Source organism: Tripterygium wilfordii, chromosome 21 (genome assembly GCF_013401445.1).
Source record: "Tripterygium wilfordii isolate XIE 37 chromosome 21, ASM1340144v1, whole genome shotgun sequence".
In the NCBI taxonomy this organism is placed as follows: Eukaryota; Viridiplantae; Streptophyta; class Magnoliopsida; order Celastrales; family Celastraceae; genus Tripterygium; species Tripterygium wilfordii.
The window spans coordinates 403744-425980 of NC_052252.1; the positions used below are offsets into that span (position 1 = coordinate 403744).

The 22237-nt window shown below is 36.9% G+C and overlaps 4 protein-coding genes across 7 annotated transcripts; 2 read left to right on the forward strand and 2 right to left on the reverse strand.

The window, feature by feature from the left end:
• Nucleotides 1-1679: 1679 nt before the first annotated feature.
• On the forward strand, nt 1680-4715 carry LOC119989307 (receptor-like protein Cf-9). The gene is made up of 2 exons (XM_038834744.1): nt 1680-3222; nt 3388-4715. The coding sequence occupies exons 1-2, from the start codon at nt 1680-1682 to the stop codon at nt 4713-4715; spliced, it is 2871 nt and encodes a 956-aa protein (XP_038690672.1).
• A 3134-nt stretch (nt 4716-7849) lies between these two features.
• LOC119989315 (receptor-like protein 9DC3) lies at nt 7850-10649 on the forward strand. The gene is made up of 5 exons (XM_038834756.1): nt 7850-7903; nt 8105-8392; nt 8646-9517; nt 9628-10420; nt 10473-10649. Exons 1-5 carry the CDS (start codon nt 7850-7852, stop codon nt 10647-10649), a joined length of 2184 nt encoding a protein of 727 aa, XP_038690684.1.
• A 925-nt stretch (nt 10650-11574) lies between these two features.
• LOC119988743 lies at nt 11575-14302 on the reverse strand. Of its 4 annotated transcripts, none has more exons than XM_038833899.1 (3): nt 14010-14302; nt 13431-13477; nt 11575-13033 (listed from the first exon to the last, which is right to left on the reverse strand). In XM_038833899.1, exon 3 carries the CDS (start codon nt 13013-13015, stop codon nt 11723-11725), a length of 1293 nt encoding a protein of 430 aa, XP_038689827.1. In that variant the 5' UTR covers nt 13016-13033; nt 13431-13477; nt 14010-14302; the 3' UTR covers nt 11575-11722. The 4 variants fall into 4 exon arrangements, with proteins under 4 accessions (XP_038689827.1, XP_038689828.1, XP_038689826.1 ...); XM_038833900.1 differs by lacking the exon at nt 14010-14302 and adding an exon at nt 13564-13940; XM_038833898.1 differs by lacking the exon at nt 13431-13477 and having other exon boundaries at nt 14010-14299.
• A 5335-nt stretch (nt 14303-19637) lies between these two features.
• LOC119988751 (probable cytokinin riboside 5'-monophosphate phosphoribohydrolase LOGL10) lies at nt 19638-22035 on the reverse strand. The gene is made up of 4 exons (XM_038833908.1): nt 21710-22035; nt 20599-20727; nt 20278-20462; nt 19638-20189 (listed from the first exon to the last, which is right to left on the reverse strand). Exons 1-4 carry the CDS (start codon nt 21911-21913, stop codon nt 19796-19798), a joined length of 912 nt encoding a protein of 303 aa, XP_038689836.1. The 5' UTR covers nt 21914-22035; the 3' UTR covers nt 19638-19795.
• Nucleotides 22036-22237: the final 202 nt, after the last annotated feature.

The window sequence follows — 22237 nt, forward strand, 5'->3', positions numbered from 1 at the left end:
CATAATAGAAATGCAAAATCAAAGACATATATAGATGCACAACACATATGGGTGTTATCCTGATATGCTAGCAAATGCTTACTGTAATACATCGTGTGTGCATAGTTATGGGCATGTTTCACCATCTGAAGCTTTGTTTTCTGTGACTTGCAGGTCTTGACACGTCTTTCCGACATGAAAAGAACATGGCTAGCCTTACTCTTACAGTTCGCATTCAACTATACCCACATCGCTTATTCTTCTGCTGCTGCTGTTATTTTTAACTGTGAACAGGATCAAGTTTCAATGGATATTCGGGCTACAACGTGATTGTGCACACCTCTGAAATCTCCCAACTTCGGTGAAAGTTTGACGCATCTCAACCGTTCACATTCCTCATTTCAAGGCCAAGTTCCATCCGAAATCTCATTAGTGGTATAGTTTGTAAAACTAATATCTAACGGTCATAATTTTTCAGAAAAGGGTGACCAATCATATCCTGATGGAAGTTGGATGACAGATGATTATACGAGTGTTCTACTCTGATTAGAATATACATGTATGAATTACTCTACCCTTTTACAAAAAGAACAAACCTCTCTGTATTCTTCTAAGAAGTTCTTGATGAGAGATTTTCCGAAAGGTAAATCTCTGGGCGTGCTTGGAATTAATCCTAGGGACAACTTGCGATTAACAATGCAGCAAAATAGTGGGGGCAAATTTCGTCTCAAGGACGGTGTAGAATTTCTACACATTTCTGGACATATTTTTTTTTTCAAACACCATCTAGTTTCAACACTCTTACCTCTCTGAGTGGTGGTTCCTTGTTGAACCACTCATCTCTCGACATCTTTGAGTCTTGAAGGATGTGGGTTGCGAGGACACTTTCCATGTAACTTCTCCGTTGTTGTAAGGAGTATTAAATGGTGCATTTTACCACTAAAGAGACGGCAGAAAGAAGACAACAAATAGAATTTAGAACACTTTGGCAAGATTTTCTTTAACCCCAAATATGGTCCTCATTGATTTGTGTATTCGAAGTCAATAAAGTAGTTTATCTCAGCGTAGAAGGACGACTGGTTTCCTCTATCAAGATATGTGTCGTAAAGCAATTGTCTTACATGATAGATTTCCATCTTCTTGACCTGTAAAAATGGATTGGTCAAAGTCTCTTTCTCTTTTAATATTATCATGATAATAAATTATTAATATTAATAATTCAATTAGAACTCTATCTATTTATAATAAAAAAAAAGAAGAGTAAAAAAATGATATATTCTTCATATAAGCAATTCCATTTTAGCTAGCACAAAAGAAAATAGCATTTCTCAATACAAATGACTCATTAACAAATTGATTCATTGACCAAGACGTTTCCTGGTCTTTGTTCCTGTCAAGTAGTTTCTTAGTTTCGATTTCTGAAAGCAAACTGTAATGCATATTGAAAAGCAACGACAAAAGAAATGTTTTTTTTTTGATGGAGTAAGGACTTGGTCATTGACTCATTGACTGACTTTTCTTGATCTTTCTTGACAAATAATGGTTTCTCGATGTTTAGTGTTCTAGTTTTGAAACCAAGTTGTAATGCATATTAAAGATAGAAGATTTTTACTATAAATAGTCTTCCCACTTGTACTCTGATAATTGCACCATTAATTCATCTCTAATACTTCGTTTTACTCTACCAAATTGTGATATTGATGGGGGAGTACAATCGAATCCTCTACTTCCTCTTATGGTTTCTGAGTCTTCAGTTTTGTTCTTCATCACCATTTCCCTCATTTTCAGCCAATAAATCAGTGCAGTCGTGCTTCCATTATGACAGACTTGCCTTGATCGAATTCAAAAACAACTTTTCACTAAATAGTCGTGCTTCCTCCAATTGTCCGACTTCTTATCCAAAGACAAATTCATGGAAAGAAGGCAGTGATTGTTGTTCTTGGAAGGGTGTTACTTGTGATATTGTCACTGGACGAGTGATTGGGCTCGACCTCAATTGCAGTTGGCTTCAAGGATCTCTAAATTCTAACAACAGCATCTTCCAACTCTCACACCTCCATAAACTCAATCTTGCTCATAATGATTTTAATCGTTCTGAGATTTCTTCCAAATTTGGTAACTTTGAGAATTTGACACATCTTAACCTCTCTGAGTCCGGCTTTTCAGGAAAGGTTCCCTCTGAATTCTCTTACCTGTCCAAATTGATTTCTCTTCATATCTCTTTTTTGAAGATTGAAGAAGCTACACTGAGAGGATTTCTTCAAAATTGCACTGTCCTGCAAGAACTTTTTTTCGAGGGTGTGGACATGGCTTCAGTAAACCCAGGTTTGTTAATGAATGTCTCATCATCTTTACAATCTTTGCATATTGATTTTTGTCAATTGCGTGGGAAGTTTCCGGAGAACATTCTCCTCCTACCAAACCTCCAGTTATTGCAGTTAACAGGCTTGAGTGTCGATTTGCCAATGTCTAATTGGAGCACACCTCTGAGGGACCTACAACTTTCTTTCTTAGATTCCACGAGAGAGCTTCCTGAATCAATATGCAATCTGACGTCCTTGAACTCTTTGGTTTTTTATGAAAGTAGTTTCTCAAAATCGCTAATTCCTAATTGCATTGGAAGTCTAACACACCTCATCCATCTGAGCATGGAATCTAACAACCTCTGTGGTGGGATACCATATTCACTTTCAAACCTCACAAAACTTGATTTCTTATCTCTTTCTAGAAATAAACTGGTAGGCCCAGCTCCTGACTTGTCCAATCTTTCCAAACTAGTTTTCTTAGACTTATCTGCCAACTCACTTAGTGGAACCATATCATCCTCCTCCTTTTCCTTCTCATCATTGCAATATTTGTACCTTCAAAATAACCACTTCACCGGAGGAATAGAAGACTTTCAATCCAAATCATTGAGGGAAATTGACATGAGTTACAATAAGCTGCAAGGTCCTATTCCAAATTCAATCTTTCATCTCTCTAAATCATTGGAGTATATTGACATGAGTAATAATAGGCTGCAAGGTCCTATTCCGAGTTCCGTCTTTGGTCAAATTAACCTTACCACCCTCTTCTTGTCATCAAATAACTTGACTGGCGTGGTTTGGAATGACGACTTCTTGAAGCTCAAAAATCTTGAATGGCTTGACCTCTCATCTAATAGTCTTTCACTTTTGAACACCAAAGCAAACCACAAAAACACCTTGTTCCCCAATCTGCGAAAGGTACACTTGCGTTCTTGCGGTAAAGTCGAATTTCCCATTTTCTTAAGAGGCTCAATAGACTTGGAAAATTTAGACCTTTCCAACAATAAGATATAATGGAATGTTCCTGACTGGATGTGGGATGTGGGGAGGGAAACATTGTCTAGCCTGAATCTTTCGTACAACTATTTGATTGGCGGTATAGAAAGAATTCCATGGAAGAATCTAAACGAGCTTGACCTTCACTCCAACTTGCTTCAAGGACAGCTACCAGTTCCCTCATTTGAAAAATTGACATTCTTTCGAATCTCTGCCAATTTTTTGACCGGAGAAATTCCTACTTCAATTTGCAATTTGACTAACATGCTCTTCCTTGATATTTCAAAAAATTCCTTGTCCGGTATTATTCCTGAGTGCATTGCAAACTTAACCAACAATCTTGCACTTTTACATCTACAAAATAATTTATTTCATGGAAAAATTCCAAGCGTATCAAGTGAATACTGTAACTTGATGAGTCTCAACTTCAATGGCAATCAATTGGAAGGGCCTTTACCAATATCTCTTGCAAATTGCAAACGTTTGGAAATTTTGAATGTTGGGAACAACATGATAAATGATACATTCCCTAGCTGGTTGCAAATTCTCCCACAACTACGACTTCTTGTTTTAAAATCCAATCAATTTCGTGGTTCGATTCTTGATTATAAGGCACATCAATCGTTTCCAAACTTACGAATATTTGATATATCCAACAATGATTTTGTGGGTCCTTTGCCAATGAAATATATCAAGAATATGAAGGCCATGATGCAAGCCGAAGATTTTCCTGATGTAGTGCAATACATTGGAGGTGAATATATGATCAACGAAAATTCTGTGATTTTGATGATCAAAGGATCAGAGTACGAGTTGTCGAAAATAATAACAACCTTCAAGGTCATCGATTTTTCTAATAACAAATTTGAAGGAGAAGTTCCGCAAGTCATTGGGAATCTTTCTTTACTCAAAGGCCTCAACTTTTCACACAACCTCCTTAGTGGCCACATTCCATCGTCAATGGGAAATTTGACAGAGCTTGAATGGTTAGACTTTTCCTACAACAAGCTCATAGGCAAGATTCCTGGGCAATTGGCAAGTCTAACATTTCTTTCACAGTTAAACCTCTCTCATAACAAGCTCGTTGGACCCATACCCCAGAGTAGGCAGTTCGACACATTTGACAATAGTTCCTACGAAGGGAACTCTGGGTTGTGTGGATTTCCATTGTCAAAAACTTGTGGCAATAATGGTGCTCCACCACCACAAGCACAACCATTGCCTGGTGAAGAGGATGATTCTGGAAGTTGGTTTGATTGGAAGATCATAGCGATGGGTTACAGTTCTGGATTGGTTATGGGATTGTCTTTGGGATATATTGTTTTCTCTGGGAGACCACAATGGTTAATGAGGCTTATTGAAGGAAGCTGGCTTAAGCAGGTGAAGAGGCCAAATCAAAGACAAAGAAGAAGAAGAAGAAGAAGAAGAAGCTAGAATGTGGAAAAGCTATGATCAGTGAGTAATTCTTCTTTTATACTATGCTCCTTCTCTAATGGTTAGATTATTAGCATGTCTTTATGTGTATTCTACAATTTCTAGAGTTTTCAATAAATTCTCTTCTTTTGTTTTGTATTTTTAGGAAACTAAAATAGCTGATCTGATTGGAATAGAGAAGAAGTTATTTTCAGCAGGAAGAAGATGTGTGAAAAACTGCTTTGGCTTTGTTTTATCAAAAAGAGATCCTTTTCTGTGTGTCATAAAATGCTACTTGTCCTTTACTTTAATCTTTCACTTCTTCTTATTAAGTTCATGTATTTGCTTGTTTGTCACTTACTTTGCCTTCTTTGTTTTGCTCTCGATTCTGTAAATCAATCGATATTTTGGATTCATTTGATTCTTGAATCTTGGTGATCTTTCGGAATATTCATCTTGCCCTGAAAACACTCTGTTAGGTGCATTGAAGATTTTTGCTGTTTTTTTCTTATATGTGTGTGTGTACCCTCACACACTATATGCACAAGGATTGTCCATCACTTTGAAACGATGTACAATCTTCACCAGTAATAATCCAGAAAACTATTACAGCTCTTTTAATGTTATTTGCTTTCTTAAAGTAAGTGAAATTATCACTCACTTCTTCATTGCTTGTGCTCAGTAGAATTCCGTTCTTCCTTGTGTGTTCTGTATCAAAGTTAGATTGAACAATCCTGCAAGATTTTGGTTCTTGACTTTTCACTGGAACAAATAATTCATTTCCATCTACCATGCTTCTTGGATGTGTTTTATACTGTTCATAGTAGGCATTCTTCGTCACCTTCTCTTTCTATGTCTCGAATTTTTCGAGCTGCTCAATTGAATTATTCTTCATCAAGGCTACATCTACATGCCTAGGAATTGAAATCCTGAAATACATCATTCTATAGTTTACTCTTTTATTGTAAATTTTTTTTTTTTTGGCATTGTTCTGTTCTCTTCTTCAGGTCGATGTTGTTTAAGAGGTTACAATCACACATGGTGTAACACTTTTAGAAAGTAAGGAGTGCTAAATGGTGCATTTCGCTGCTAAAGAGATGGAAAAAGGCAGCAAAAACAACTTAAAAGTCTGGCATGACTTCTTAGGAATTGAATCGTGTAACTATACCATTGAGCCATATGTTCGCCTTTTAAAATATATTTTTGACAATTGATCGTTTTTGAAACGGCATTCTTTGGATTGTTGATGCAGAAATGATGCTAGTCTAGATAGTAAACTGAACAGGTCTTCCATCACATGCAACACTAGAGCAATCAATGAATTTTTTTCAATGGAACAAGGTTCTGAAACCAAGCTGTAATGAATATTGAAGACTTTTCTTGGTCAGTAGTATTGTTTATAGATTTATTGTTCTAAAGTATTGTTGTCGCCAACAAGATCCACCGACGAAAGTCAGTGAAGCCCAAATAACAAGTTTACCTTAAATCACTTCTACAGTTAATCTTCGTGCATGCATTATGAATACTCTTCTCCACTTGTTGCCTATGTGATGGACCTGCCAGCTCATATGGGCCGGAATGTCTAACACGTTCAATATTTCTGATTTGTATGTGTATCATTTCAGTGATGTTGTTTTGCCTTGATGTTCGCTCATGGATGAGCTCTTTTAAAGTGGAAGAGATTGATATAGGACTAGTGGGGATACTTATAAGAAAATCACTTAGTGGGATTAAAAAGCCACGTTGGTAGAATCACACGAAATTTGACCGTATGACTCGGATAAATCTGTTTAGGTTCAATTAAAGGTTATATAATGATAACATGCACCAGTTTGGGTCGGATGAGGTATTTAGCCAAATACTCTATTTGGTCTTACTTGTTCTAAGGCTTTCAAATCAGTCCATTTGAAGTTCCCTTGTTGGAATGGTATCTCTGTGGTCCTCTCCCTATCTCTCTCAAGTCTCAACTGATAAAAACACACACTATCACAGTGAATATGACTTGCAGCAGCAGCACATAGTATCTCTGTGGTCCTTTCCTTGCTTTTGGAGGACAATCCAGGCCTCTTGGGGAAATTTGGGTGAAAAAGCCCATATCCTCATGGAGTTGCAATCTGTTTTTGACTTTTGTTTCTTGTATCTGTGACATCTGCTGGTTCAAAGGTCTATGAGGAAAATATTAGTGTAAGATGGTATCATTCATCCACCTAGGCACATGTCGTTAGAAAGAAAATCAAATGCCTCTTAATTGATTCAAACAATCAACGGAAAAGGCAGAGAGATCCCTTAAATGATGGCTAATTTGTCCACTCCCACAGCACAATTGTCAATAGCTAATGGTCTTCTGCTTTATAGGATTCTTTACTGTTTTCCATGGAAAAAGCTTCCAAGAATCCTAAAAGGTCAAAAAGTATGCACCTCCATTCCCAAAAACTAAGCTGATGATGATCAAATTAGCAATCTAATTAAGGCTTCTGTTATGTCATAGGCGGAGAAAAGAAGCAACAAATATGTAGTGATAACATGTGCAAAGGTATCCATAGCAGCACAAGCTGGTTTAAATAATGAATATCTTGACAAAGAATTTGAGAAGGAATATCCATTAAACAAGCTTCATTAGGGGGGGAACACTTTTAACATATATGTGATCATAGCAATTGCAGCAACCCCAGAACCTCAGAGATCTTCAAGACTGAAAGCCTTAACTTGCAAAAACACCTCCTTTTACCTATCTCAACCAAGTTCAGCTTGTTAACATATATGTGATCATAGCAATTGCAGCAACCCAGAACCTCAGAGATCTTCAAGACTGAAAGCCTTAACTTGCAAAAACACCTCCTTTTACCTATCTCAACCAACTTCAGCTTGTTACCAAGAAACAGCAAACTCCATAAATGTGAACATTGCCAAGTCAGGAGTCTTGTTGATACATTTATGGTAGTTAGATAGGCAGCAATCTGAGTCAACAAGATCTACCGATGAACATCAGTCAAGCCCAAATAACAAGCTTACCTTATATCACTCTGAGAGGTTAAAATCAATGTAATGCCTTATTCATAGACTTTTATTGTTAACTCTTCATGCATGCATTATAAATACTCTTCTCCACTTGTTCATGCACCATTCATCTCTAGAACTACATTTTATTCCACCAAATGGCGATATTGATGGGGCAGTACGGTCGAAGCCTCTACTTCCTCTTCTTGTTGGTTAGTCTTAAGTTTTGTTCTTCATCATCATTTCCCTCCTTTTCAGGCAACACATCACTGTGGCTGTACTCTCATTATGACATGCTTGCCTTGATCGAATTCAAAAATAGCTTTTCACTAGAAAGTGACGTTTCCTTTGATTTTCCGACTTCTTATCCGAAGACAAAGTCATGGAACAAAGGCATGGATTGTTGTTACTAGGATGGTGTTACTTGTGATACTGTGACTGGTCGAGTGATTGGCCTCGACCTCAGTCGCAGTTTGCTTCAAGGCTCTCTATTTTCCAACAATAGCCTCTTTCAACTTTCACACCTCCAGAAACTCAATCTTGCTCATAATGATTTTAGTGACTCAAAGATATCTCCCAACTTTGGTCAGTTTAGGAGTTTGGCACATCTCAATCTCTCATCTTCTTCCTTTTTAGGTGAAGTCCCATATGAAATCTCTCACCTTTCCAACCTCATTTCTCTTGATAGTTCTTTTAATGGTGTAAGGTTTGAAGATCTTTCCCTTCAAAGACTTGTGCAAAATTGTTCACTTCTGAAACAAATTTTCTTCAAGTTTGTGGACTTGTCATCCATTGATACAAATTCTTTGATGAATCTCTCATCGTCTTTGACAGCTCTAACACTCAATGGATGTAAATTGCAAAGGAAATTCCCAAGCAGCATTCTTTACTTGCCGCACCTATGCATACTCGATTTATCAAACAATTTTGCCCCTCAACATTCATTTGCCACAGTCTAACTGGAGTAGTCCTCTCCAAGACTTGCATTTGGATAATGTGCCTTTCACAGGAGAGCTGCCTGAATCAATTGGTGATTTGAATTCCTTGAAGCAATTGACTATTGGATATTGTAATTTCACAGGATCAATTCCAGTGTCGATTGGCAACTTACAGGAACTCACTTATTTTAAAGGTGATGTCAACAATTTCAATGGTAGAATCCCATCCTCACTTACAAATCTCTCAAAGCTACAAGTGTTGTCGCTTCAAAGCAATAAACTGGTTGGTCCTCTTCCTAATTTTTCGAATCTATCAAAATTAGTTAGGCTAGACTTATATTGGAATTCGCTCAATGGAACCATACAATCAGTCTTAGACAACTTACCTTCTTCATTGCATTCTTTGGTTCTCTCAAAGAATCAATTCACTGGTCCTATCAATGAATTCCATTCCCAATCTCTTGAGAAACTTGATTTGGGTGATAACAAGTTGAATGGTTCTATTCCAAGCTCAATCTTTAATCTTGTTAACCTCACATCACTTGATCTGTCATTGAATAGCTTTAGCGGCACCTTGGATGCATCCATGTTCTCAAAACTCCAAAATCTTCAAGAGCTTCGCCTTTCAGATAACGATATCTCGTTCACCACCATCCACCAACACAACTGTCAATCACACATTACCCAATCTAAAGATTTTGTTTCTTGTAATGTAACTGAATTTCCCTACTTCTTGAGAGGCTTAAAAGTTCTATATATGCTAGACCTTGCCAATAACAGACTTTATGGCCAAGTTCCTGAGTGGCTGCTGGAAGTGGGGATTGATACACTATCTTATCTGAATCTTGCCAACAACTCTTTGACTGGTATTAAAGAACTTCCATGGAAGTATCTTCAAGATCTTGACCTTCACCCTAACTTGCTCCAAGGATTGCTAGCAATTCCATTCAGATCTATGAACTTGGAAACCTACCTGATCTCACACAATAATTTGACAGGAGAGATAGCTTCTTTGATTTGCAAGATTGCAAGGACTCTCATTGTTTCCCCAACTTACAATTATTCGACATCTCAAATAATGAGTTTTCTGGACCTTTGCCAGCCAGATATTTTGAAAATCTACAGGCCATGATTAAAGCTGAAGAAGGTTCAGGTGAAGGGAACGTCTTGGGGACAAAAACGTCTTCATATCAAGATTCTGTGTTTGTGGTCAAGAAAGGGCAAGAGTATCAATTAGTTAGAATAATAGTGACATTCAAGACCATTGATTTCTCGAATAACAAGTTTCGAGGAGAGATTCCGAACGCCATTGGCAAGCTTATTTATCTCAAAGGCCTCAACTTTTCACATAATAGCATTAGAGGTGGCATCCCGTCATCTTTTGGAAATTTGAGAAATCTTGAATGGCTAGACCTCTCTTCAAACAGACTTACTGGGAAGATTCCAGGACAATTGACAAGTCTCACGTTTCTTACACGGTTAAACCTCTCACAAAACGAGCTTGTCGGACCTATACCACAGGTTAAGCAATTCTATACATTTGACAATACTTCTTATGTAGAGAACTTAAGGTTGTGCGGATATCCTTTGTCAATGGCATGTGACAACAATGGTGAAATACCGCAACCACCACCATCATTGCAAGAAAAGGATGATTCTGGAAGTTGGTTTGATTGGACGATCATAGCAATGGGTTACAGTTCTGGACTGGTCATGGGATTGTCTGCTGGATATATTTCTTCCTGCTTCTGTCGATGGTATAATTATTGGCATGTCTATAACATTCTCAAAGTTTTGCAACTTTCACTAACTTCCCTACTTTTTTGTTTCATGTTTTTGTCAGGAATTCATTTCGCCTAGCTTGAAGCAAAGGATGCTGCATTGTACTTTCTACAAAGAGAAGCTGCAATTAAAATGTAGTAGACCATTCAGCATTGAAGTTCTACATGACATTGGTCCTTGTTGTATGGCTTCCAAAATTCTCTGCCTTTCTTTCTTCTTTTCACTGCACGTCGTTTAGAGTTCTAATGTTCTTGTATGAAGTGTAGTGTAAATTAACCTACTGGTAAACTATAAACTATCATGATTGATAATTTGCATCACAAGACACACTACACAAGCCCAACTTTCATAATGGTGTGTAAAAGCCGTAGTATTAAGATTCTGGTGAGTGAAATTATGCATCTTGCTTCGAAACACACAAAAATTAGACATTGATCATCATCTAACATTTTAGCAGGAAAAAATAAACACCCATGCACAAGTCTCCTGCAATGATAGGGTCGGGGTCAAACAATATGTACATAGATCTTACCCCCACATAATATGGGAGAGTCTGTTTCCAGGAATTGAGCATGTGATTTCTAGGTTGTACTCTTACAGCTCTATCATTAGGTCACATATTCGAGCAGCCTAAACAAATCAACAAAAAGCATAGAGCAAAACCACACACAATGACAATCCTAAAGGCTAAAGCTTTAACTTAAGCCATCCATCAACTCATGGCCAACGACATTAAGACTTCCTGCCTAAACACTTCATCCCTAACCGACGTAACCGCTATACCAAGTGAGACTTGTAGCACAACTCTGTTAAAGGAATAGCATCCCATTAATTATCAGTTTGATCTTATCTTCATCTCTTGATTCTTTTTGATAATTAAACTGAAGTAGTAGCAGTTGTATCCTTATTCTGAATCATAGAATGCTTCAATGTTTTCCTAGGTTTTTCATTCGGGTATGCAGTAGTATTTTCCTAAGATGCAAAGGCTCCCATATGGCCATATGATTACATACATTATTAACATATGTTTAGATGAATCCTGATTTCACAATCATAGGAAAGTTGAGAACAAGCAGCAACAAGAAAGAAATATAAAAGCAGAAAGGTCCATCTTTACTAACAGTAGTGGCAATGAAACAAAGATGATCAGATATAAGTTACGATTTTCCCTCCCCCCCCCCCCCCCCCATCTAAACATTCTCAACATGTAAACAAAGAACCACATTGCATGATAATACATTATTAGCATTAGTCAAGATCTACAATCTAAAGTCACCTGGGTGTCTTCCTCTTAAACCAGTGATCGAAACATCAGAAGAAAGCCCTACTCCCATAAAACACGCGAGAACCAGGAGTTTTTGATCCCTGTGATTTCTGATCAGAGCTTGAATCCCCCGAACTAGCTGGTCCACTGTCAATGTCCAAAGGAAGTTTCATCTTGGCCAATGACTCAGTAAATTGTTGCATGCTTTTCATGTACATGTCGACTATGTCTTGCTGCACCACATTCTGTTCAGGCTCAATATTGAAAGTAATAACAGGCTTTGGAATTTTCTCTTTTGCCACCCCATTAGAGGAATTACTCTCAACATCTCCAGCATCCATTGTTTTCTCTTTTGAACCTGAAACATGCTCCTTAGTTGGGGATTTCGAAGCCGCTGGAGTATCTGAAGACTCGGAGCTTGCCGCAGCAGAAGGAGAAGAAACCCCATTAGTTGACACACTGCTTGGGGGAGAATCAAGCTTTGGAGCCTGGATCGAGTCGTTAGAAGCAGCTGAAAAGCTTTCGAGCACATGAGCACCGGATTCTGAACTAAGATGATTCTCACCATCAGAAGTGACCAGACTCTCAGAGCCCTCTGAGTCCAAATTTGTACAATGGATCCCAAAATACTCAGAAACCATCATCTGGTTTTCATTCACAACCATCAGATCTGGGAACTCAATATGCTCAAATTCACAAGCAAGCGACTTTGGCATCTCAGCATCCTGCATAGTTTCATTGTTTCCCACAGCTCTTGGCAATGCATGAATTGCCATTATTTCTGGTGATGCCCCATTATATGCAAGCGACAGCTGAACAAAACCGGCTGGAGAGTGGAACAAATCAGTCGAGGAAAGAGAGAATTCTTTCTCCAATTTCCCATCCTTGATGACCACGTCAGATAACGGCACCAAAGCAAAACCAAGCAGCTGGTCTTCAAGGTAATTCCTCACCCGGCTCATCATGTAAATCTCACATTTGAGGGAGGAGTCAACGGTTTTCACATTCAGACGAATATTATCATTGAAGACCGGATTCCTACCACCACCATTGATGATCTTTGTGGAGACCGCATTTTCTGGATCACTAGTTAGGCACAGCTTGGCATAAACATCTTGCTTCTGGTATATGCAGATGTTATGGATGTCCCTAGCTTGATGGATATAAACATCAAGAACACCAATGAAGTCCTCCAGACCATTAACCATGGCTTCCTTTCTAGGAGCATCAATTCCCTTCGACAAGTTAGTAGTCCTGGTGAAGAAATCTGACTTCTCCCTCTCGGGCTCAGCGGTAAGAGAGGACTTGAATGGAGACACAACCGACTGCGGAGAATCCATAACAAGAAGATATTGGACCTGTCAAGGCAACAAGAAGTTATGGGGGAAAATTAAAGTCAATCCAAACAAAACCAAAAATCAGAATAAAAAAGTAGAACTTCCAAAGCCATTTGAAGATGGGGATGATTACTGTTTTTTTTAGTATGGACGCAACTACATCCTAAACTAAGAGCTTGGCAATTTCTAAGTATTCACAATCTGAATTTAACCAAAATCGAGAACCAAATTAAAAAACAGAAATCCTAACAGGAAAGATAGGCTCCTAAACCAACTAAAGAAGCAAACACAAATTCATACACTCCAGAATCCAGAATCACTCACTCAGAAGTAGCCCATATACTAAAACTTAGAACCCACCTACTAATTCCTAATCCAACCGTACTTCACACCCAATTTGCAGAATAATGAAGCTTACAAGTTAGAAAATGGTGATCTTGAACTCCAAATGAATAGCTTCGAAACCTAAAGCCCAACTCCAAGAACGAGGGAAATCATCAAATACAAGCTTAATTAGCACAAAAAATTCACAAAACAGATAAAGCACAAACCAATTTGAAACCTTCCACATGAATTGCTTGGAAAACCAGACTCCAATGAACCAATTCTAAAGGGCAAGCAAAATCTACAGATCCAAAAACCGGAAGAGCAGCAATAATAGCGCCTATCAGAATCAGAAGCTGAAACCCAGCAATAAGACCGTTTACTGCAGTACCCCCACAACCCAGAACCCCAAAACTTACAAGCAAGCAAGACCCTTCAACAGTTTACACCATCTGTGACCAGATTCCAATAAAGCTACCAACTTTTTCCACACAATACCGAAATCCAAGGAAACTGAACAAAGGAGCACATAAATCACAGCTTTTCATATAACTTCACAAATTCTTAGGAAGCCCCCAATAATTCTCCCTTCGATCCCCTCAAAATCCCAATAAAAAAAATAATCCAAGTGAAAATAGATAAATGAACAAAATATGCGTATTTTCTCACTTACCTTCACCAAAAAGTCAAACAAGAATTTCCGTGGAATCTGTGGCTCTAATCCAAGATCTGTTCACCACCCAGCTCGTGAATCGAGGTGGTGGTGTTAAATTTCCCTGCTTCTGTTCTGAAAACAAGCTTAAGTTAGAAAGATAAGCAAAAAAAAAAGAAAGATAAGCAAGTGAACTGGTTGTAACTTGCACACGGAACAAAAGAAGAGAAAAGAAAGGAAGAAAACAAGCGGCACTGTCACAAGAAGAGAATAAAATTAATGATACTGAGAAAACACTGTGATGCTTGTATTGACACTTGTCGGGGCCCTATGGACTAGTAATCCTCCACATGTATCGCACACATATATTTTTTTATCCTTTCTGGCCGAATTATCTCGTTATATATACATATACATATACATATACATATATAAATGTCTGCGACGAGTATATACAGCCACATAACACCGTCCCACGCGCTGCCCTCACAACTCATAAGGACCCAATGAGAGTAGATATTGGTGTGGTTTGTAGGTGGGAATTGGGACACGAAAAAATCTCCCAACTCTGAACTTTGTCTTCTTCTCAGGGCAGTAGTACCCTTGTTTGGCATTTGGTTGTCTTTACTTTACATGACTATAAATAATTCACTTTCTCTGTTAACAGCCCACTCCTTTCCCTTTCACTACTAAATAATTCAAACTGATATTTACAATGGAGATTGTTCATATGCTATTGGGAATTGGGATTTAGAAGTTGAAATATATATTGCATGAGGGCTGATTCCTCTGTAAACTAAATGGCTGGACTTCAATTATTGAGGTAATCATATACTTTGGTTTCTTAAATCGTTCCGCTCTCCCTAAATATCTGTCATAAGATGTTAACATAAAAAATTGAACTTCAATATCCCAATTGGATCAAAATCATTTTCTAAGTTTGTCTATTACGTGTTTTTGTTGAAAATCTCGATCCAAACATATTGAATATATTGTCTACTATGGAATACGAGGAGATGAGCAAGGTTTTACTTGTAAACCACTTATGCTAGATTAAGATTTTAGTCTTACGTTGGTGTGTCATGCCCGATCCAACAAGTGAATAGCTAGAAGCTCGTCCAATTAGACCGAGACTTTGTAAATGGTTAGTTAAAGCTATAGAATGCAGTTTTAAAACCAAAATCCTTCTCTTGGGAATATTGGAGCCCATGAATGAATTATTTGTCCCATCCTGTGTTCTTGACAATGTTGTACTTGTACCCTAGTGAATAAAATTTAGTCACACCATGCAAAGTACAATGTGTGTAGAATGAGATACAGGAGACTCGTTCGATCAAAATGTGGCAACAATGCAATAGAATTGGCCTTGATTTTGTGTCAAATTCTTTAAATTGGAACTGTATCATACTGAAATGTGTCACCCTTCAGGGTTATGCTACCATCTTTTTTCTGGTAACATGGAACTCATCTAATTGGCCACCGAACAACTGGTTGGTATACTCCGAGCCACATGAAAAACCTCACAACATCCATGGATAAATTGAGGCCTGGGCCAAGGTTCAGTGTTGGGCTGAGCAAGGGCTCATCTCTCAAATTACGATAGTGAAAACACTCATGAAACTTGAACTCATGACCTCTCGATTGAGTTAAGAGTTATCGCGGTCAAGTTAACCATTTCAGTTAACGACATGTTGTTTGTAGGAGTTTATGTCTTGATTCCCTCAATGGAAAGATTTTATGAGGCAATTAATTAGTAGTTATTACACCAAGTGATATCAAATCTGTGGCCAATCAATTTATAAGTATCAAATTGACCGGATTTTAATTTTAGGGTTTGGCTCCTATCCCCCAAAATTGATTTTATCCAAATTTTATCAGTATTATTATGCTATAACTAACCGCAAGGATAGTGTGAATTTCCATGGTAACCAGTATTCAAATCTCATATATAGTTAAAATTCTAGCATCGGATAATATAATCAATCTTCTAAGCTCTAAGCTCATTAAAGAAAATGGAAATTAGTTTGTTCCAATAATAAGGTTACCTACCATATCTTCACTTTAATGCTAATCCCAAAAATTATGTAACAAAACAAGCCTTAAAACTTGATTGATTAAACAATCAAATTGATTCTACGTTTCATAAATAACCAATAAATCTCTATATACAACCCTTCATCCACCAAACAAAACCCAAAAACCATAAAATTTCAAACACCAACCGTTAATTACCTCTATATCCGATCAAAGCATTCTCATTCTCTTGTTCAATGGCTTCATTGTTTTCATCCCCAAAAAATCAAACACATGCAAACATGGTTAGCCTTCAAAAAACCCTTGTCTTTGTTTCCTCTCTTTTTTACTTTCGTTTTTTGTTTTTTTCTTGTCATTGTTTAATGTATATGGATCATTTTTATTGTCTTTGCAGACTTGTGGTTTGAAAGTGGACACACAGTCTCCTGGATGGCAAAAAACAATAACAAAAGTACTCACCAATATCAAAGGTACTATATTTACTTTAGGAGTTCAAATGGAATAATACTTAAATCTTTTTATTTATATTAATTGGGTTTTTTTTTTGTAATTCAATCTTAGGGGTTTCTTATACCATAGATGTAGAAGAAGGAATGGCATATGTTTCAGGGAGAGTAAACCCTAACACACTCTTGAAGAAACTTGCCAAAGCAGGAAAACATGCTGATCTTTGCTGGGTAGAAGCTGGGAATCAATTCTCCCATGGAAATACTAGTAATTATTATTATGAAGATAACAGATTTTCAGACCCATATCATCGGGTCGACGGTCACAATGGCCGGCTAGCCGGGTATTCATACAGCCACCAATATCATCAACCCTATGGTTATCAACAGAGAGCAGTTCCACCACCATCCATGGCTACCTATGATCCCTATAATCGTTATAGGAATGTTAACCCTTATTGGGGTTACTAATTAGGGTTTTTTGCATGGACAAATTTTTTCTTTTTTTTCTTTTTATCCCTTCTGGTTTAGTGTTCTTTATTAGTACATGGACCCAAATATTGTTAGGGTTCATGTAGACTTTATTACTATCATCTCCTGAGGAGAATTAGGGTTGAGAACTTTTATATAATATGAATCCGAATATTTCTAGGGTTCATACAAATTCTGTTACTTTTTTTTATAAATGGATGACTTGGGTTTGAATTATTGAATGATATATATGTTCATACCTTGTTTTGTTTCTTTTTCTTTTTTTTTTTGTATCAAAATTTGCAGGATTAGAGAGCTTAATTTGTTGATTATTTATATATATTAATCAAAAGTGATGGGCGTGGTAAATGTTCTTTTCCCCAATCAAAGTTGCTATGACTTTCACATAATTGATCTCCTTTAATTTGTTGTTCATTGCAGCATAATTGTGTCTAATTGATGCCCTAAAGCTTCGAAGTGAAGATTGGATTCATTGTGAAGTTCAAAGGCCAGAGATTAGAGTTAAAACATGTCGTACACAATCAATTATATATATGTCTATGTAAAATTATATTCGATATTTGTACTGGAAATGGAATTCATTTATAGATTACAAGAATATTATTGTTTTCATATCCTTTGTGTTGGTTGCTACACATATTGGATTAATTTAACCTTGCTCAATGCTCACTCTCTTTGTAAATTAATTATTCCTAACAAAAGAAGGCCAAGTAATTCTTTGATTGAATGCATACATTGGTTATATATATACAAACTATATATATGTATTCTAAAATATGTTTACTTATAAAAAGTCTTCCCATGAATAGACAAGGATATAAGATCATAAGAATATTATGAATAATTCTGTCAACATTAATTTCTTCTTCTTCAAGTTCAATCAGGAGCAAAAAGTTAGGTGTTAATCATGAATGAATGAGAAAATTTTAATTAAGGAAACTCAAATCTCACCTTATCTTCATAACAATCACATTTAAAATGGCAACTTTTTTTTTTTTTTTTTAAGGCCCACAGGCTATCTCCCATTCTCAAAGTGACAACTTTCAATAACTAATTAAACTTCAAATCCTTCGAAATTTTATTGATTTGGAGGTTCAAGAATCTCCCAGAAATAATAAGTAATTAATAACAAGATCAAATCATCTGTTTTTGCTTAAAAGTATTGTAAATGGATGATAAATCTCCAAAAATACACATATATGCATAAACGTATATACGTATGGAATATACTGTTGAATGAGCCAAAAATTTTCTTTTATCATCTTGTTAGAATCTGAAACTTCCATATCAAATTCAAAATGAATCTGTGTACTGCATAAATTACTCCAACTTTTCCTACATATATACCACAGTGTGCCTTCTTATTTTATATCACAAGCCTCTCTGCTCAACAATTATGTGTTAGAAAGACTAATCTACTCAAGAAAACAACAATATTCCTTGCCTATCAAGAAAAGAAGAAAAAAAAACCCCACCCCACTTTTCTTTTGTGCCAGAAAAATCATTCAAGTAGTGAAATAGTGGCAGATCTTCATTTACAGTTGTTGAAGAGTTCATTTTCAAATGGATTCATCATCTGAAACCCAACATGATTTCATTGTGAGATGACAATATTCATTCAATCTTTTGGATTTTATATATTGTTCTGTTTTGCTCAAACTTTGTGTGCAGTATTTAATACTTTTTGGGAATCTGTTTTGTTGCAGAGATGTACTTTGAGAGTTGATACCCAATCTCCAGGATGGCAGAAGTCACTGATCAAAGTCTTGGGGGGAATAGAAGGTATTTTTTCTGTTTTTTGTTTTATAAAAAGTAGACTTTTTTCTTCCTGGAGGAATGAAATTTTTTTCAATTTTACTGCAGAAATGTATTAATTTCTTTGACTCTTGTTTTTTTAATGTGTTTGCTTCATTAGGAGTATCTTTCAAGATAGATGCACAAAGAGGAATTGCACATGTGTTGGGCAAAATAGAGCCAAACAAGTTGTTGAAGATCCTAGCAAAAGCAGGAGCACACACAGAGCTATGCTTCCTTGACTCTGGTTCTTTTGCAGACACTGTACATAGCAAGATGGTTCATGGTGATAGCCAGAGATACTATGATGATTATGCATATAATCAGGGTAGAAGAATGAGCTACCAAGGAGAAGTATTTCATCAACCAAGCTATTCATATCCACAACACGCATACCTACCATATCACAGTATTCAGGAGCCGTATCCACGACAAGCTTATGGACCGTATTATGAACCACCGGCTCAGTATTTTTCGCAAGGACCTCCTCCACCGGAGATCTTCAATGTGGGTGAACCACAGTGCAGTATTATGTGAGAGATGATGCATGTTGTGTTTTGGATTTGAGATGTTTGTTTATGTGCTTTGTTTTTTAAGTTTTTCTCCAGACTTTCTTTGTTTACTTCTGCGGATATTTGGGGTATGAACTTTTTGTTTCTGTTCCTTCTCCAATTTTTTAAGGAGAAGATTGGTGTCTTATGTTTGAACTTTTGAGTACTTGTCAATATGTTAAAGTCACGGAATTCTTCTGTTTTTCTCTCTCTATTTCTGTGATTTCTACATGCAACCCTTGTGTTGAATGGATCACCTAGGATTCAATGATAAAAATCAGATATTAATAATGAAGAAAAGATACCAGCAATGAATACTATATAACAAGGTATTTAAGCTTCAAATGCTGGAAGATATATTATTGAAAAATGTTGATACAACAATATCCAGTTCTGAACTCTCTTCAGATACATACAGAACATTTTCAATAAGATTATAGCAATTTCAGTTACAGACATAACAGTATGCTTATCAGCTGCAAAAAGTTGTTTATGAAATTGTTTTGTGTGAAGTTCTCACTTCTTTTTCATTTCTGCCTCTGTCAACGGCACGGAGATTGTAGAAGTCTGATAAGTAGTCTAAAGCTTCTGCATTAGTGTTGCAAACCTTCCACAGTGATTCAACCTCGCCTTTGGAGACAGTACCCCAATCCTCACAATCACCGAGAAAATCTAACAACTTCGCGTAAAAAGAATCATAGTTCATGACAAGAAAGGGAACCGGAAGTGATGATCCAATCCTTTCAAGCTGTATCAGCGCTAAAATCTCAAACAACTCATCCAGGGTACCAATCCCGCCAGGGAGTGCAACCACAGCAGTCTTGTCAGAACAACTGCTCCTAACTGCAGCATCCACTAATCCGTGCTTTCTTGCTGAGAAAAACCTGCATTCCATTGGACAGTTAAAATGGTTGTACTTGTATAGCCTAAAAAGTTTTTGTTGATGCATAACATGAAATAGTTAAAATTTGCCTGCAAGTAAGATAATTTTCTGAAGGTAGATACGGATGAAATTTTGAGGCTGTCCATTCGCCTGCTTCTTTAGCTATCTTGAACCCACCAACTGGCTTTCCGACTTGCATAGCACCCATAGTAACGGCATCCATGAGCCCGGGACCAACCCCTGACCATGAAGTACAGTCCAAGAGGCTTGCAATCTGCTCAGATTAAAGGAACTCAACAAAAGATAAGAGAAAAATTAGGCTCTTGAGAATTTGTATGTGTGATTAAATTATGTGTTAAAACTGTTGCTTTGCCAAGAATGATAAAAACCGACGACAGGAATTTATTTACCTCTCTGCTTAACTCAAGTGCGTGTGAGTAATGTGAATGATTGGGTCCCATCCTTGAAGACCCCAAATACACGACTCCCCTCCCAAGTCTGTGTATAAGTTCATAGCAGTTTTCTATTTCTTTCCTGACCTTTCAAACAAAATGCCAAAAAATAGTTAACACGGTTTTCAAATTCAAAAGCACTTCAATTATTCACAGATAAATGGACAAGCCAAATAAACTATTAATAAAAGAGGTAGCAAAAGATGGCAACATAAGCTAAACAAGCATTTTCTTCGATACAAAAAATGGCAATCATGCCATATTGACCAATACACTTGCATTAACAAACAAAAGCAGGTTTAAAAGGCAAAGCCAATCTGACACAACATGCACGTCAAGCAACAAGGATTACTAATGCGGCGTGCTTTCAGATTCCTTCGAGGACGAGAAATAGATTATTGGGCATGCACCTATTATATACACAAAAATATAGCAAGATAAATTATTGGGCAGCACCATGGCTAGTCATTTAGGACATCTTAAATGTTCAAGGCACTCACTAGTCACTTCTCCTAAATTCATGACTGGCAATCACTCAGGTTTTGTTTAAGGCCGGTGCCTTTATAGGATTGTGCATGGCTTGTTCTTCAATTTAATGATCATTGCATAAAAATTGGAATTTCCCAAATCTGGCAATCTTGTTGAACATACCTGTATCCCCAACCATTCAATCATTAGAAGATATACTACATCTTAACATGGATCTGTTGGACTGTTTCTAGCCCAATGAATCTTGCTAACCTTTGAGAGGAATTTGAGAACAAAATAGCACAATTTAGCATAGACCAAACTAACATCACCATTTCCTCTTTTATTACTTCAGCGAAGATTTTCTTCCTCAAACAGCAATCAGAAGCTGTGCCTGTAAAACACAAACTAAACACATTGTACTCTCCTAAATCTAAATTATACCACAGAGAAAAGAATTTTTAATATTTATGACCGGTTAATTACATTTGTAAGAACTTCAGCTGGTAGAATAAAACTTCACGACCCAATACAGCTAAAAGAAAGCATAAACAAAATCACAATAACTCAAACAAAAAGACACAACAGAAACTGGGGTTACCTCATTAGGGCTAGTTCTCTCGTCCATGTCAATGAATTCACTCTTGCACACTGAGATATTTCCGATGCAAAGCTTGAACTTTGGAGGCTTGTAGCTTATGCTAAATTTCTCCCTTACAGTGAAAGATTGAATCTTTACACAACTCTGATGATAATCTCTCACAAGAACTTGAGAACCCAGCAAACCCAATAATGAAATCCCCATCCTTAACTCTTTGAATTTGCAAAGATATCTGCTTTGCGAGAGTAGGTTAATTTTGTGAAGTGGGTATGACTGAAATCACAAAAAATAAGGCAAAAAGGAAACAAAAAGAAGAATAAGCTAGCCCTCGCATATGCTAAATACAAGGTTCTTAAAACCGGATCGGTCATCAAACCGGAAAAGTCTTCGGTTCACGGTTCAAAGGTTCAATTGGGGTTCAAACCGGGTTCGAACCGGTTTTAATGTAATGAATTATTTATATATATATTTATATTATATGCATATAATATGTAAGAAAACTTCATAAAAATACAATATATTCAAATA

What these genes read in the sequence shown, in the direction of transcription:
- LOC119988743 (XM_038833899.1), bottom strand. Translation starts at nt 13,015, where the DNA reads ATGGATTCTCCGCAGTCGGTTGTGTCTCCATTCAAGTCCTCTCTTACC.
- LOC119988751 (XM_038833908.1), bottom strand. Translation starts at nt 21,913, where the DNA reads ATGGGGATTTCATTATTGGGTTTGCTGGGTTCTCAAGTTCTTGTGAGA. An exon ending in AGAGAACTAGCCCTAATGAG is followed by an intron (nt 20,728 to 21,709) that starts GTAACCCCAGTT and finishes TTTGTTTGAAAG; the next exon opens with GTCAGGAAAGAAATAGAAAA. An exon ending in GAAAATTATCTTACTTGCAG is followed by an intron (nt 20,190 to 20,277) that starts GCAAATTTTAAC and finishes AATGGAATGCAG; the next exon opens with GTTTTTCTCAGCAAGAAAGC.
- LOC119989307 (XM_038834744.1), top strand. Translation starts at nt 1,680, where the DNA reads ATGGGGGAGTACAATCGAATCCTCTACTTCCTCTTATGGTTTCTGAGT. An exon ending in GGTACACTTGCGTTCTTGCG is followed by an intron (nt 3,223 to 3,387) that starts GTAAAGTCGAAT and finishes TTGGCGGTATAG; the next exon opens with AAAGAATTCCATGGAAGAAT.
- LOC119989315 (XM_038834756.1), top strand. Translation starts at nt 7,850, where the DNA reads ATGGCGATATTGATGGGGCAGTACGGTCGAAGCCTCTACTTCCTCTTC. An exon ending in ATTAAAGAACTTCCATGGAA is followed by an intron (nt 9,518 to 9,627) that starts GTATCTTCAAGA and finishes ATAATTTGACAG; the next exon opens with GAGAGATAGCTTCTTTGATT. An exon ending in ATGTCTATAACATTCTCAAA is followed by an intron (nt 10,421 to 10,472) that starts GTTTTGCAACTT and finishes TGTTTTTGTCAG; the next exon opens with GAATTCATTTCGCCTAGCTT.